This window comes from Mycteria americana, chromosome 2 (genome assembly GCF_035582795.1).
Source record: "Mycteria americana isolate JAX WOST 10 ecotype Jacksonville Zoo and Gardens chromosome 2, USCA_MyAme_1.0, whole genome shotgun sequence".
NCBI classification, from domain to species: Eukaryota; Metazoa; Chordata; class Aves; order Ciconiiformes; family Ciconiidae; genus Mycteria; species Mycteria americana.
The window spans coordinates 136,744,825-136,758,578 of NC_134366.1; the positions used below are offsets into that span (position 1 = coordinate 136,744,825).

Consider the following 13,754-nt stretch of genomic DNA (forward strand, 5'->3'; position numbering starts at 1 on the left):
CTGCCAAATGTGTATTAACTGTAAAATGCTGGCTGTACATAAGTGGCTTTGAGTTTGCTAGTACGCATCTCCAGTTTTACTCCTATTGCTCAAAGCTAGCCCAAGCAGAAGACCGAAAACGACAAACTGGTAATGGTTCAGACCTCTTTGAACAGCAATGAAACTGGAATACTAGGAGTCTTACAGAAGACTTGCAAGGTGAAATTAAGTTCCAAAGTTACACAGAATCATTAATCTCACTGGTGATGCTTCTTAGTCCATCATTTACACCAGCCTATGATTGCAAGTCTGGTAGACATTCACATCCTATTATCTGTAGGAGACTTCAAGAAAAGGAAAAAAAAGATAAAGACAGCAAAACATAGCCGTACTTTAATCAGCTGGCTGATATTTACAAAGATTTCCTCACTTAAATTCCCTTTTATTAATGCATAAGCTTATTTCTCTGGTTTACTCAAAGGAAATACTACTTGGTCAAGCATACATATAGTTTTCACTTTTTTGACAAGTTATTCAAGCACCTCTCCCTGTGACTCACTAATACACCTACAGCGTATTGGTCAGAAAACAAGGAATCCATCGAGAAGCTTGAAAGTTGGGGAAAAAAATACTTAAATGTCAATATCATATTTACTTTGATAAGCTTGTATACACTTCATGCATCACCTGCTCTGGAAACCACGCAGAAAAGGAATAAATATAATACATCACCTTGATCACTTTGCCTATTCCTTTTCCCAGAAGATCATGAATGCTTCAAACAAGAGAGACTCCTCTTATTTGCACAGGACAAAACATGCTAAATTAGGTTGGACTTTCAAGACGACTTATACGTATGGAAAATTCATCATCACCAAGTACAACTCAGATCAAGCGGTACAAATGCAAAACATCCTAACCCAGTTGCTATGTGGAAAATTAATTTGTCATAAAAACAAAGTTTTTGTCAATTATTACATTCATACTCAGGGAAGGGAGGGTTATCAACATATGTTCATCTTCATTTGCTTACTAATAATTATTTCCATATCCATTCAAATTCATGGTCATTTACACAGTATTTTGTTGATCCTTCCTTCCCAAACACGCACATGCCTAATGCTCACGTACACACAGAGCTTCACTGCTACCAAACCAGGGGCAAAGCCAAAAGAGACTGGTAGCTCTATATTTTCTATATATGCATATATGAAGCAAAGCAAGTCATTAAAAATCAGTATAACTTAATACGATACCCCAAAAATGTAAACAAGAAAAAAATGACCATTACACACATAAAGAGTGAAGACAACATCCTCTGTAAGGACAATGTACTTTAGAGCACTGAAACAGACCTTTCAATCTAGACATTATAGGAAATCCCTAGAAGCCAAAACCGGCTGACTTTCCACCAGAACACATGCTTTCCACCATAATTCCAAATTTTCCCCAGAGACTTCTGCCAGAATATGATTTTATCAGTTTTCTGGGAAACCATACTAACGCGTATTCAGAAATTTAAGGCAGTGGTCACAAGAAAAACCTCCCTTTTGTCCCGATAGTTATAATGACCCTTTTTGTAGTATTTCCAACACGATCAAATGAAACAAAACACAGTATAGTTCGTCTTGTGCCTGATGTAATGCGAGCAGGGAACAATACCGTGGAAATAGAAAAGCCAAGGATCTTTGTCTCTTTTTAGACGGATTGCCAAGTCTTAATAGTTGGAGGGAGAAATAGCTTAGCATCCCAAATAAAACACTGCAGTGCATGTTCATTATTTCAATAAAGTCATTGCAGCTTTTGGCAACCCCATAGGAAACTTCGACCCTTCAAAGAAAGCCCAAGCTAAAACGATAGAAAACAACCCTAGTTTAAAAATTACAGAAGAAACACATAATTCACTGGCTCTGAAAAAAAAAAAACCCAAGGAGCTCACCGCTCGCATTACAATCAATGCTAAAAAGACAACCTCGACAATAACTAGCCATAAACCTACAAGACGTTGTATGTCCTCGTCAACGCCACCAGTATTTGGCAGCAGGCGGGGAAGGCGCGACCGGCGACTCGGCCGGGGAGGCAGGCCGCTCGCCCCTGCCGCCGCCCCCCGCCGCAGCTCGCCGGGCGCCCGCGGGGGCAGCTCCGCCGCCAGCCCACCCTCCCCGCACCTCTCTGGCACCACTAGCTCCCTGCTGGCAGCAAAAGCAGGCCCTGGCGCCCGGCAGCGGCACGGCGGGGGCTGGCCGGGGCCGCCCGCCCGGGCAGGGGACCGGCGGGACGCCGAGCCGGCGCAGACCCCGCCGCCGCGGAGCGGCGGGAGCCGGCGGGCCCGGTGGCGGTGCCTACCTGCGAGAGCTGCCGGGGGTTGGGGCAGCCGAAGAGCGCGGAGCTGGAGCTGAAGCTGATGGCCCCTCTGCGGCTGAGGACGTGCTGCGGCACCGGCCTGTCCAGCGGCAGCACCGGCAGCTGGTAACATACTTCCATTGAAGAAGCCTCCGTGAGCCGGCCCCCCGCAGGGCAGCGGCCTCGCCCGCCGCCGCACCTGCCCGCGCAGGGCTCGCCGCAGCGGGGTGGCGGGGGGGAAGCCCGCGGCGAAACCCCGCGGGGGCCCGGCGCCTCCTCACCGCCCCCGCACCCCCCGGGGGGTCGGGCCGGGCCGCGCCGGGCCCCGGGCCTTTGTCCTCCGCCGCCAAAGCCTGGCGGGAACCGCCGCCGGGAGCGAGGGGGAGGCGGCGAAGCGGGACGCCTCTGTCAGCGCCCGAGGCGGTGGGTCCCGGCCCGGAGCTCGCGGCCGCCGCCGCTCCCTCGGCCTCGCTGCTGCCGGCGGGAGCCGCTGTCAGCCCCGCTGCCCGGCGCCGCGCATGGAGGCGAGACCGGCCTGGGGGGGCCGCTTTGGGTGAGACACACGCCGCGCTCGCCCCTATTGTCCGGCACGGCCGGGAGGAGGAGGAGGAGGCGCCGCCGCTGCCGCACGGCCCCGCTCCGCCGGGGGGAAGGGGCCGGGCCCTAGGAGAGGGGACCCGGGGAGGGGAGGGAGAGGAGGACAGGGAGAGGGAGAGGGAGAGGAGGAGGAGGAGGAGGAGGAGAAGGAGGAGGGAGGAAGCCTTCGCCCCGCCCGCCCCCACTCGGAACAGCCCTGAGCGCACGGGCCCAGGAGGAGGCACAAGCCCGACGGACTCTGCGTGGGTCGCGCGACTGGCGACACGCAGCGCGTCATCACGTAACTACCCACTCTCCCCTTCCTCCCGCCCGCCCGTGCGCAGCAGGGTAGCTCGGCGGCGCCAGCGGGCCCCGCGCGCCGCGGCAGGCGCATGCGCCCTCCTTTTCGCGCCTTCGGTGGCGGCCGCGGCTGGCGGCGAGGCCGGGGCTGCGGCGGGCGGGGGGACGGTTGGGCGGGCGGCCTGCGCCACGCCCCGCGGCTGGCAGCGCGGCCCGCCCAGGGGCGGGGGCGGCACCTCCCTCCCTGCTTCCTCCCGGCCCGCCGGCGGGCTGAGCACGTGCTGTGCGCGGCGCTGCTCGGGCGAGGCCTGAGGGGGCCGGGCCCGGGGGGCGAGGCGGGTCGGAGCCCCCGGGCGGGGAAGGCGGTCGCGGGGGTGGGGGGCGTGACGCGGTGCCCGCGTTTTCTGTCAGCCCTCGGTCCTCCCCGGCTGTGCCCTGAGGGCTGGGGGAGCCTCGCTGAGGGGGCGTCGTTCTCCCCAGGGATCCGGCCTCTCCGGCTGCTTCCGCGGGAAACGGCACCGGTCGGTACGGCCTGGCCTTGAACGCCCAACCTGCGCGGCTACGCGAAAATCAAACACGGAAAGACGGTTTTGTTTAAAATGCATCATATATCAAAAGCAATACACGGAGGAGTTTGTATTTGCATTTGAATCCTCGCTGTTCATCTTTTAGACTGTGGAGGGGTGGTTTTTTGCAAGATGAAGAAGTAAAACCATGTAATTTTTGTTAAGGTAAAAAAATGAGATTCCTGGCAAACCACACGATTCCGGGAATTGGACTTTAAGGAAGAAATAGAGTAATCCATGACGTGGTCTGGTCCATGGCTGCGTACATCACATTAGCTGGGACAGTTGGGAATAAACTTTGGTTCATTTTCTAGAACTAAGGCTCTCTTTGTCTTTCCCTGCAGCTGCTTTTTTCCATCCTTTCATCTCTTTTATTTCCCCATCATAAAAAAATCCTAAATATAGCATGATAGGTAAGGGAACGTTTCTGTTCTTTGAATAATACATGAAGTGCCTGTACCCACTTAAACATCAGATTTTGCAAAATGATTCATATGATTTAATTTCGCATAATACATTGTTCTTCGAAGTGCTTGCTTACTGGCAGAAAGGTTTCGATTTCACATGATAACGGTTATTTATAGGCAATGACATGGCTTTGGAGCAACCCAATTGGAAAGAATAGGGGGTTTGTACGGAGGATTTTCATCTGTTTGAACTAGTTGTACAAACAAGAAGTTTTATAGATGTGGACTGATGGCCATTTTACTCTGAGCTATGAAGTTAACAAATGCACCTCATCTTTTGCAGAACTGCAATCCCACATTGTCTCATGGATAGCCAAACGGATATTCGGACACATGAGAGAGGACACTGGATCAACTGCCTCATCTTAAAAGCTTTCTTCAGCTGTTTTCCTCCTGTTCGATGAAATAAAAATGTCACAAGCATTCACAGTATGATTTTGTAACATATGCATGCAATAATTCAAAATATATAATAATCCCGTAATAATTCACAGAAAAATAACATACTCAGCTTTTTTTTTTCCCCCAGTAATTAAGGTATGTCAGGTTTTCTTCTGCATTCTTTGACAGTTTACTCATATTTGGCCTGCTTACCTTAAATGAATGGTGCGTTTAAGTTACTGATAGAACTCCACCAGCTTCACTGGAGTCAGGATTTCCCTCCCCCATTCATTTTTCAAAATTACTTTTGGTTCTTTCCTACTAATAACAAATTAGTCTTATGTACTCCGGTAGGATGGATTTTTACTCTAGTCAACCTAAAACTCAATTTATGAACAAAATATCATGTTTTGTAGGGGAAAAAAAGCATATTCTTACTTTCACTGAATATACATAGTCTATATTTCAATCCTACGAGGTCAAACTATAAATAAAGATTATTGATAATGTGTTTTACGGTTCTTATCAGGTCTACGTACTTCCCATCTGACTAGTTGAAACTAGTTCTTTAAGGTCCTATTAGCGCTCAGTCTGAGCCAGTATATTATTAAATAACATAATCAGCATTTTCTTTTCCCTCACTAATAATCAAATTACCTTTGATCTCTAATTAATGTTACATAAACACCTTTAAGGAATCTGAAATACATTCTTACAAAGTAAGCATAGATTTTTCCCGGCAGTGACTGATTCCATAAGCGGTCTGCTTTCAGGACACAAATTACTATTTTTAGTAAATACAGAAGTTATTAATATTAGCCAGGTGATGATTTCTCATACAAGTTTATGAGGAAGAATCCCACCTCAGGATGATAGACAAAGCCTTAGAATTATGGTGTAAGTTTCGTATTTTCAGCCTAAATATGTTTGCTACAAAAAGAATACATGTTCTGTGTCTTACATCCTGCCTATCCTGTCTGCTGTCTTGTTTTGCTGCAAGTTAAGAGCTTGTAGCACAGGAAAGAGGTTTTTATTTATTTTTGTTATAGAAGTGTAGCAACACCAAAATGTTCATTCACAGCATTTTGTCTGAATTAAGTTGTTTTCCTTGTGAACCATGGAGTGCTTTGAGCACCACGGTACTGTGCTTCTTAAATGCATCATATGGCATCATGAGTTGCCATAGTTCACCTACGTAAGCCCTCTGTATTGTGGCTTCTTTATCATGGCGGATACATCCTTTAACAGAGACTACACATCACAATTTATTCAGATTTAAGGAGCGTTAATATAGTTCCAATTTTTTAGCACATTTAGCACATTTACAGTTAATGTCTTTTACACATCGTTATCATTTTCAGGGTGCTGTCTAGCAAGGAAGTAGCGTTACTGATTACCAGATTTATCGCGAAGCAGGGCACTCATGAAACCAGAGAGACAGAAGATCACAAAATCGGAGTTAGTTTGGTTTCCTGGTTACTATGAAAAGAGGATGAAATCACACAGGTACACCAGCAAGACATTCTGCTGGGCTAACTGCACGGCACAGAGTGCCGCTCTGGGGCACAGCCAGCTAACACTGGCAGAACTGAACGGTCTGAACAGAAGACGATGCTTTTCCCACCTTGTACAAAACAGAAAATAAGGATCCTCAAAGGCATAACATGCTTGTACTTTGAAAACACCCTGAGAACCCAGAAAATTTTCATTTGTCCGGGTACACGATCAAGAAAAACACAAGAGAGTCTTTAGCTTTTCTTCTTACCTGAAGGAGTTACATGGTATAAAAGGTAGGCTTTATTTCTATAGACAGGAAAATGTCTTTTCATTTGGTGTGACCTCAGTAACTGCATTTTTACACATTGTTTTTGGCATGTGCCATTTCTCTGGCATATGTCCAGATACATCCTTTCTTTCTACCCAGGGTTATTGTCTGAGTGAATACTACATATTTCCATAGGACTTCCAGACATCTGGCAGCCCAGTTGAAGCGTACTCCTATCCCCATTCAGTGTATCCCTTCCCTCTGCCTTGCCCTGGGTCTGCGTCAGGCTTTTTTGAATTTTTGTGGCAATATGACATTTTGTGGCAATACGGAAAGCTGCCCAGTGGAAAAGGACCTGGGGTGTTGGTTGACAGCTGGCTGAATATGAGCCAGCAGTGTGCCCAGGAGGCCAAGAAGGCCAACAGCATCCTGGCTTGTATCAGAAACAGTGTGGCCAGCAGGACTAGGGAAGTGATCGTCCCCCTGTACTCGGCACTGGTGAGGCCGCACCTCGAATACTGTGTTCAGTTTTGGGCCCCTCACTACAAGAGAGACATTGAGGTGCTGGAGCGTGTCCAGAGAAGGGCAACGAAGCTGGTGAAGGGTCTGGAGCAGAAGTCCTATGAGGAGCGGCTGAGGGAACTGGGGTTGTTTAGCCTGGAGAAAAGGAGACTGAGGGGAGACCTTATCGCTCTCTACAACTACCTGAAAGGAGGTTGTAGCAAGGTGGGGGTCGGTCTCTTCTCCCAAGTAACAAGCCATAGGACAAGAGGAAACGGCCTCAAGTTGCGCCAGGGGAGGTTTAGATTGGATATTAGGAAAAATTTCTTCACCGAAAGGACTGTCAAGCATTGGAAGAGGCTGCCCAGGGAAGGGGTTGAGTCACCATCCTTGGAGGTATTGAAAAGAGGTGTAGATGTGGTGCTTAGGGACATGGTTTAGCGGTGGAGTTGGCAGTGCCAGGTTAACGGTTGGACTTGGTGATCTTAAAGATCTTTTCCAACCTAAACAATTCTATGATTCTATGATATCCTTGACTCCTGTTTGGTTTGCCATCCCCTGCACCCCCAGATCATTTTCTGCAGAACTTTAGCCATCCCCTTGGTGTGTTAGTCCTTCCTGAGTGGGATAACTTGCACTTGCCTTTACCTGAGTGCATTGTGATTTCCCCAAGCCATTTTTTTCAGTTGATCAAGATTGAATACTAGTCCTGTCATTCAATATACTTGCAGTCTTTCCTGGCTCTCTGTCATCTGCAAATTTAGTAAGCATGCTCTCAAAAACAGTCAGGTCCACAGTGAAAATTCTGTGAATGAGTGAGTCCAAGATCTGGAAGAGACCTGAAGAGTGGTATTTAGTATATCCTGTCAACCCTTGCTAACTCCTCTGGGAATGGTTTCAAATCATTTTTGCACCCATATTGCAGTAGTTTTATCTACTCTGTGGCCCAGGTTCATCTTTCCTAACTTTAGAGGCTTAACCTAGAGAATAGTTGTCTAAGGCTAATTTCATGGTCAATAATTAAGGGAAAGACAGCAGGCCATTCAAGTTATTCTTTGAAGCTGCCTTTGTCTTCACTGAAAAGGAGGAACACAGCGCAGCCTTTCTCCTAATTTAGATGCTTCGGTTTGTGTCCGTGAAGTTGATCAGATGAAGTGGGATAGGTGATTTTGTTTACGGTAGTGTCAGAGCAGACTGTGTAGAAGGGCAGTGTCGGCGAAGACGAGCTATGTCACGTGTACCATGTTCCCATTAGCTGCAGGTTTTGTCATTCTGCTGGAGGGGCAGATTAAGTCAGTTTGGCTTGCTTGGGCAGACTGCTTGTTTGCTTTTGCTTCCATTTCTGGTATTTTGAATATTGTATTGAAAACTATTTAGAATACTTTCAATATTTGTAATAACTTCAATTTCACTAAACTGACATTGGCTAATGGACGTGTACCAGTTCTGCACCAAAACCAGCAAGCTGGAGCAGAAAGTTAAAAAGAATGATCCCAGAGGATTTCAGTTTTTCTTTGCTTCCAGCCCTAAGAATCCCGCTCTATGCTTAATTTAAGACTGGAGTTTTACTGACAAGTTATAGCCTCCAGAAACAGGGGCTGACTGTGGAAACAGGCTAACAAAAGTCAGTTCTGAACACAGCTGCAGACTATCAAAAGTTTAATATTGGTTCAAAGACAGCTTTTTGTAACTCCACTGAAGATATTGGGAATAACAGCATGAAAAGGTGATTCTTTTCACACACTTATTCTTGCTTAAATGCATTTCTAGAAATTTGCTAGAGTGCACAAGCTTAAATGATCTCAGCCGTCGAAGTTCTGGTTTTCTCAGTGACTATGGTTGTCTGGACAAAAATCCTCATACTACAGTGGTGTTAAAATGACTAAGGGCGTTGGTGTCAGCATAAGCCTGTAGAGAAAGCTGCTCTTCGTGTCATTTTTACATGCATAATAACAGCTGATGCACAGAATATTTTTAATATCAGAGTGGGAGGATATGAGAGCCCCAGGTGCAGTTTCAGAGGTGCAGCTTACAAGTTTAATGGTGTTATTAGAAGCTGAAAATTCACAGCTTTTTGTGTTGGTAATGGAAGTGGGTTTGGACCCCTATAAACAGACACAACGAATGCATTGCACACTCACCAGCTGAATAATTTCTCAACATACCATTCAGCGTACAGTACCTGGTAGCCTCTGTGATAAGCTGTAGAGCATCAATCACCCGTTCTGTCTTTAGAAAATGTAGTGGTTTATTTTGATTTGGTTTTGTAACTTTTTTTATGTTTTATATGTTGCCCCAATACCTCATTAAAATTGCACACCCTTTCTAGATTTCTTGACATGAAGGTGTAATTTTCAGCACAGTCTTAACAAAGATTTTTTAAAGCATTTTTTACTTCTTTTTTTTTTTAAATTAAGTAAGCAGTCCCGTAATTAGGGACTGAGAGTTAGGATTAGGTTTGGATTTGGAAGTTTTATTTAGGTTCAAAAGATTCCTGGTGTCCCATCTGATTCTTTAGTGGCCTGTTGGCATCTGGTAAAGGTGTCTTGTAATATTAAAACTGAGAATATCAAATACTGCTAGAAGTGAAATAATGAACTGAAGTTCCTGCTTACCAACTAGGCTGAAGCAACAGTGCCTTATTAATCTCACTGTGTTTAGTTGTCAAAAACTAAAGGAAAGCAGTTTGTTATTTAAAGCTCAAAAATGAGACCTTTCTTAATAACACTAGAATTTTTCAGACAAAGAACATTTTAATTTATTTCTGGTTATATTAAAGATGAGTGCACTTCCTTGTTGCAGAAGCTTATTTGTATGAGAATGTAGAGTAGTTGCTTTTTTATATATGCCAAAATTATTGGAAAATTTCTAGCAACAAAAAGGACACATTAACAACAGTCTCCCTTTGGTGGATGAAGCAAATCAGAAATGGAAGCTGGAGTAACTTGCAGCATTTGCACATCCTACACTACCTCCAGGGAACTAGCAGTCTTTCTCTTACACCTACCCTCCTCTTGCACTTTGGCTTTTTTATTATTCAATTTTATTTCTATTGAAGTGTCATTTTGTGCAATTATTCCCTCACAAAAAGAGTTAAGTTGAAATAAATATTAACTACAATTAGAATTAACAGCTACGTTCAGAGGATCACATTAGTAGTAAAAATGTATACTAATTAGTATTCAAATTAAATTACTCCATTACATTCCAAGTAGTTATTTTTTCTGCCTTTTCAAAAGATGCTCAAATATACTACTTCAATTTCTCCATTACGTTTGAGCTTGCATCAAAAATTAATCGGGTATTTCATCTTTTTGTGCTTGCTTTTTAGCTAATTGGTGGGACCGCTCTTCTATCAAAACCTGTAGCAATAGAAGGTTATCCCATTCACATGAATAGAGGTGAGAGGATTAAATATTTGCAGCAACTCATGTTTTTCCACCATGTAGCATCCTGACATTTCTTTGTGAAGGAAAGAATGTGTCGGGGTTAGCATTAGCATGACTTCACCTTGAAAGTCTGGAAGAACATCTGTCATTCTGCCAGTCTTCCCATTAACTACCTGAGCAAATGCAGCGAGACGATTTCATTACTTTCAAGAGACTACCTCTGGTTTTATTTAGGTTTATTCTTTGCTAGACCTTTTGTTTTTAACAATAGCAAAAAGGTAGCTGGAATCCTGTCTGATTTACAACTCATTACATTTCTATGTGCTTAATCCAATTAAAACTGGAAGGAATGTTGCCAATATGTCAACAAAAATGCAACAAAGCAATGGGAGGTTTAGTTTACAGAAATTCCTGAATTCCTTTGTCTTGACCAAATGAAAGAAAATTGTTCTTGTAAGACAAGTGCATACTAAAAGGATTAACTCTGATAAACTGACTTTTATGTTCAGATAAAAGCCAGTCTGAGTACTAGGAGAACATTTTTCAATCAATTTCTTAAAAGCAGCTTTGCATTTAATTAGAGACGGGTCTCTGGTTTAAAAGCCAAGGGGGGGTTAGTGCACTAAAGCGCGGAGGCTGGGCTCTTAATGGCGTGGAGTGCACTGGAAATGTGGTTTTAAAATACATTGGTGCTAAGCTAGATGCTGCTATGCAGAGGGGCCATGACACTCCATCTCACTCCTGGCTGTTTGCTCCTACCAGGACTGATGCTCAGCTCCAGGGTAAGCCAAGAGAGTTTAGGGAGTTAAGCTGGCAGAAAATGAACCTTAGCCTCCCCCCAAAAAGTGGGACCAGCCAAACAGCACAGCTGGTACAAAGTGCAGATATATAACTGGCGATGGGAGTGCCCCTTTTGGAGTCAGCCCACAGTTAGACCACATCATCTATATCATAGAAACTCACCTACGTGGTGTAAATCAGGATTATGTAAGGGATTACTCGGATACTATACAATTCAAAAAGTAGTTGTGCTGGTTTTGGCTGGGATAGAGTTAATTTTCTTCATAGTAGCTTGTATGGGGCTGTGTTTTGCATTTGTGCTGGAAACAGTGTTGATAACACAGGGATGTTTTCGTTACTGCTGAGCAGTGCTCACACAGAGTCAAGGCCTTTTCTGCTCCTCACCCCACCCCACCAGCGAGTAGGCTGGGGGTGCACAAGAAGCTGGGAGGGGACATGGCCGGGACAGCTGACCCCAACTGACCAAAGGGCTATTCCAGACCATATGGCGTCATGCTCAGCATATAAAGCTGGGGGAAGAAGAAGGAAGGGAAGGACGTTCGGAGTGATGGCGTTTGTCTTCCCAAGTAACCGTTACGCGTGATGGAGCCCTGCTTTCCTGGAGATGGCTGAACACCTGCCTGCCCATGGGAAGCAGTGAATGAATTCCTTGTTTTGCTTTGCTTGCGCGCGTGGCTTTTGCTTTACCTATTAAACTGTCTTTATCTCAACCCACGAGTTTTCTCACTTTTACTCTTCCGATTCTCTCCCCCATCCCACCAGGGGAGAGTGAGCGAGCGGCTGGGTGGGGCTGAGTTGCCGGCTGGGGTTAAACCACAACAGTAGTTCATTTTAGAAAATCTAGTGTTAAAATCTCACATAAAGATATTCTTTGGAATATATGTATAACATATATTGAAATATGTAACGGATATGTGGAATATATAACATATATATGGAATATATAACATGTGGAATATATACGTATATAATATGGAATATATGTGTAACATGTTTATGATACAAGACAGACATAGCAGAATTTGCGGTGAAAATATGGGTTAATTGGCATAAAGTATTAGTGGTGCAAAGTATGTACTTAATTTTATGCATGTTCTTACATGCTTTGCTGAGTTGGGATTATGGAGAACACCCTCTAGTCATGTGTTAGAACATCAGTTAAATCTACATAAATCAATACCATGTCAGCATTTTTCTGGATTAAATTACATTACTAGAAGTTTGTAGAATACTTTTTTCAAGGACAGGCCTAAGAAAATAAACAACTTTTATAATGTTTAATCTCACCTTGGACTCTGAATATTTTTAACATAATTCTTTACTAAGCAATTTCATTCTAAAACATAAAAAATATGAATAAATATACTAGTTTGCGAATTGTTCAAAACCTGCAAGACAGCATGTTTTATAGTATACCTAAAACCAGGGAAAACCATGACATCTGCTCAGGTTCCCTAAAACCAGGGAGAACCATGACATCTGCTCAGTTGTATGCAGGAGGTTTTACTTACACACTCAATTCATGATTACGCAAAATAAGTAGAAAAAACATATTCTGCAGTACCTGTAATTTGTCTAAAAAGACAAAAAGAGTGTAAGCGTCTAAAGAAAGATCCTGATACTTTACTGCAGAGGACAAAGATTTGAGAACCAATAGGCCCAAATAGCTTAATTTGGTGAAAGATTGGTTATATTGCTGCTGATCTTGAGCTGGATGATCTGTGAGCAAGCTACATGTCATTGCATCTGTAGCCAAGATAATCAATTCCCAGGTAATGGGAAAATTGACTTTAATTTGTTAGAAGTCAGAACTATTACTAATACACTGCAAGTCAATACCATTTGCATTACAAGTGACTGGTTTATTGCAAGATATGGAAAAAAATGTACAGTGTGAAGCTATGCTCCCAAACAATATATGCATTCAAAGCATAATTGCTTTGTAATTCAATTTTCAGGTATATTTTTGTTTTCTTGTCACTTTATCATGTCTATATGCATGAATGTCCATTTGCGGAAACAATTGATGAAATGGATCTTTCTAAACACTACTTGGAAAAAAATGAACAAATGTTCATCATGCACACTTATTTATAATTGCCACTTATCAAATGTAGGAACGAACATTGTTTTGTATGTGATTTGTAACAATGCATTAATTTAAATTGCATGTGACTTTTAAATAATATGCAAATAGGAAAGGGAAGAATTGGTGAAATCCGTTATTGCAAATTGTCTATTTTGAATTGTGACATCAAAAGTTGATGATGAAAGATTACAAAGTCAGGTGCCTAGCACCAGCAGAGGAGATTGCGATGCGAACGAACAGTAGCAGCATATACCAACTGTTAGCTAGTAATACCTAATATGGATTCTCTTCTGCTCTGGTACAACATACATACCACAGCAAATCATTTCCCCTTCCTATGGCATAGACTCCGTGCACACCCTAAAAGTCTTTATAATACTGCCCATTCCAGCCAGAGGGTGCTGGTGGCCAATTTCTACTTGCTGTAAGGAGAAGGCTTTTGCCCAGCTTCCCAGGAGAAGCTTCACCTCTCCAGGTGTGTGATTTTGGAATAGAATAAACATGTAACAGTGCAAATTTGGAGAGTTAGCTGTTATTTGATATTCTCGTTTCCATTCGTTAGAACTGTGCAAAGCTTCCTGCATGAGCTGACGCATG

At 43.9% G+C, this 13,754-nt stretch overlaps 1 protein-coding gene and 1 long non-coding RNA gene across 5 annotated transcripts in view; one reads left to right on the top strand and one right to left on the bottom strand.

Annotated features, from left to right (window-relative positions):
- PDE7A (phosphodiesterase 7A) overlaps positions 1-2,929 on the bottom strand; it is a 78,769-nt gene extending 75,840 nt beyond the window's left edge. For 3 of the 4 annotated variants that reach the window (XM_075494737.1, XM_075494739.1, XM_075494735.1), the window contains exon 1: positions 2,326-2,929. In XM_075494737.1, coding sequence (XP_075350852.1) covers positions 2,326-2,463 — 138 coding nt within the window. In that variant the 5' untranslated portion in view covers positions 2,464-2,929. The remainder of the gene's footprint in view (positions 1-2,325) is intronic. The other variant, XM_075494741.1, reaches the window with a different exon arrangement.
- Positions 2,930-3,600: 671 nt separating this feature from the next.
- On the top strand, positions 3,601-11,528 carry LOC142406176 (uncharacterized). The gene is made up of 4 exons (XR_012774481.1): positions 3,601-4,660; positions 5,974-6,118; positions 10,210-10,279; positions 11,417-11,528. It is a non-coding gene; the product is annotated as an uncharacterized LOC142406176 (long non-coding RNA).
- The last annotated feature ends 2,226 nt before the right edge of the window (positions 11,529-13,754 follow it).